At 40.3% G+C, this 1,698-nt stretch overlaps 2 protein-coding genes across 2 annotated transcripts in view; one reads left to right on the forward strand and one right to left on the reverse strand.

Annotated features, from left to right (window-relative positions):
- Positions 1–82: 82 nt before the first annotated feature.
- LOC107706049 (tripartite motif-containing protein 35-like) lies at positions 83–1,495 on the reverse strand (the record flags this gene model as incomplete). Its single annotated transcript, XM_016509619.1, has 5 exons — positions 1,339–1,495; positions 841–936; positions 374–604; positions 285–307; positions 83–204 (listed from the first exon to the last, which is right to left on the reverse strand). Coding segments are annotated over exons 2-5 (415 nt in total), but the record flags the coding sequence as incomplete, so codon positions are not given.
- Positions 1,496–1,553: 58 nt separating this feature from the next.
- LOC107706050 (stonustoxin subunit alpha-like) overlaps positions 1,554–1,698 on the forward strand; it is a 5,811-nt gene continuing 5,666 nt past the window's right edge. The window contains exon 1 of the mRNA XM_016509621.1: positions 1,554–1,650. Coding sequence (XP_016365107.1) covers positions 1,554–1,650 — 97 coding nt within the window. The remainder of the gene's footprint in view (positions 1,651–1,698) is intronic.

The following is a 1,698-nucleotide window of genomic DNA, read 5'->3' on the forward strand; positions in this document are numbered from 1 at the left end:
TTCACACATAATGCTGAAATCTGTCAATATTGCATCATTTCCAGTGTGTATGCGAGCTCAGATCTTCTGCAATCAGACTCACTGTTTTGGACGATGTCCTGCATCTTCTTCCAGACTCTGAAGGGCAGGTTGCCCAAGTAACGCGGCACATGGATCAAAGCTCCAGAAGGTGTCTGTGGATCCGGCTGTGATGAGATCTGGACTCTGGAAGAACATTCAGGATCAGAACTGCAGTGGCTTTGGATCAGAAGCAGAGAGAGCAGAGACAGCAGCAGATCACTCACCTTTCCATCGTGACTGGAAACTCCTGCAGAACAAACACACCATTGATCATCAACAACTCAATCAATCAATCAATGATCTGAAATCAGACCTTCAGAAAGCAGACGTCACTGGCTTTCATCATCTCCTCCGTGTCTTTGATTGTGTGTGAAAGAGCTGAGATGTGTCTGTTCATCTCCTCCAGCTTCTCCTTCATCATCTGCTTCTTCTGCTCCTCTTCCTCCCTCAGTGCAGTGATTGTAGCGTCTTCTTCATCTCTGAGAAATTGATGAAGCTTCTCAAACTGCTGTTTAATCTGACGCTCTGTGTGCTCAGCTTGAGACTGAAATCAAACCACATTCACTTCAATCGTCTCCATCAACACACATCAACACAATTACATCATTCAGATCTGAGATAAACTCAGATAAAGACATATAACGGATCCAGAAGCAGATTGATGCTCGTCATTTACAAAAATAATCAACTGGAGTCCATTATATTAAATATATCAGATCATAATTGTGTATAGTGATCCTACAGCTGTAATGAAGATGACTCTGGATTCTGTTTCCTCACCTTGATGTGTTGAACTGTTTCATCAAACTCTCTGTTCATTGTTTCATTGCGTTTTAGTTTCTCTTGTAATGATTTCAGTGCTGTATTGAGCTCCTCCTAGAGTTAAACAACAATACATTAAACACCAGATTGCAGTGAAAAAAGAAGAGAAGACAATACAGTGATATGGTCATATAATGCAGTGCAAAAGTCCTGTAAATCCTGATTACTTCTGTTTTTGTGTGAATCTCATAGTAAATTAATTCAGAAATTATAACCTGCCATAAAACAAAGGCAACCTGAGTGAAGACAAATCACAGTTTGTAAATTGAAATGTTATTTATTGAAGCAAAATAGTTATTCAATACCAACTGGGCCTGTGTCTTTATTTGCCACCATAGTTACTAGTTTACCCAATTTTGTGAAACTGCATTGATAATGGGGTTCAGATCACTAATCAAATACACACTTAAATAGGACTTTTCAACAGCATGAAGTTGAAATACTCATTTGTCTTACCTTACATGATGAAACCGCTTCACTGATGGGTCTGAATGTGTGATTGATGTGTTTCTGTGAATCTCTGCACACTAAACACACCGGCTGTTTGTCCTCCAGACAGAAGAGTTTGAGTTTCTCACTGTGTAAACGGCAGATCTCCTCAGATCCTGATGAACGAGCCTCATTCCTCTGCTTCAGGAATGACTCAGACAGGTTTTTTAATACTAGATTACATGGAGGATCTTCTCTTGAGGATCTTCTCCTGCAGACGGGACACTCCAGAGTTTTCTTGGCTCTCCAGAACTGTTGAAGACACTCTTTACAGACACTGTGACTACATGATAAAATAACAGGAGTCTTGAAGATTTCACAGCACAC

This window comes from Sinocyclocheilus rhinocerous, unplaced genomic scaffold (genome assembly GCF_001515625.1).
Source record: "Sinocyclocheilus rhinocerous isolate Xijiao unplaced genomic scaffold, SAMN03320098_v1.1 scaffold3372, whole genome shotgun sequence".
Classification (NCBI taxonomy): Eukaryota; Metazoa; Chordata; class Actinopteri; order Cypriniformes; family Cyprinidae; genus Sinocyclocheilus; species Sinocyclocheilus rhinocerous.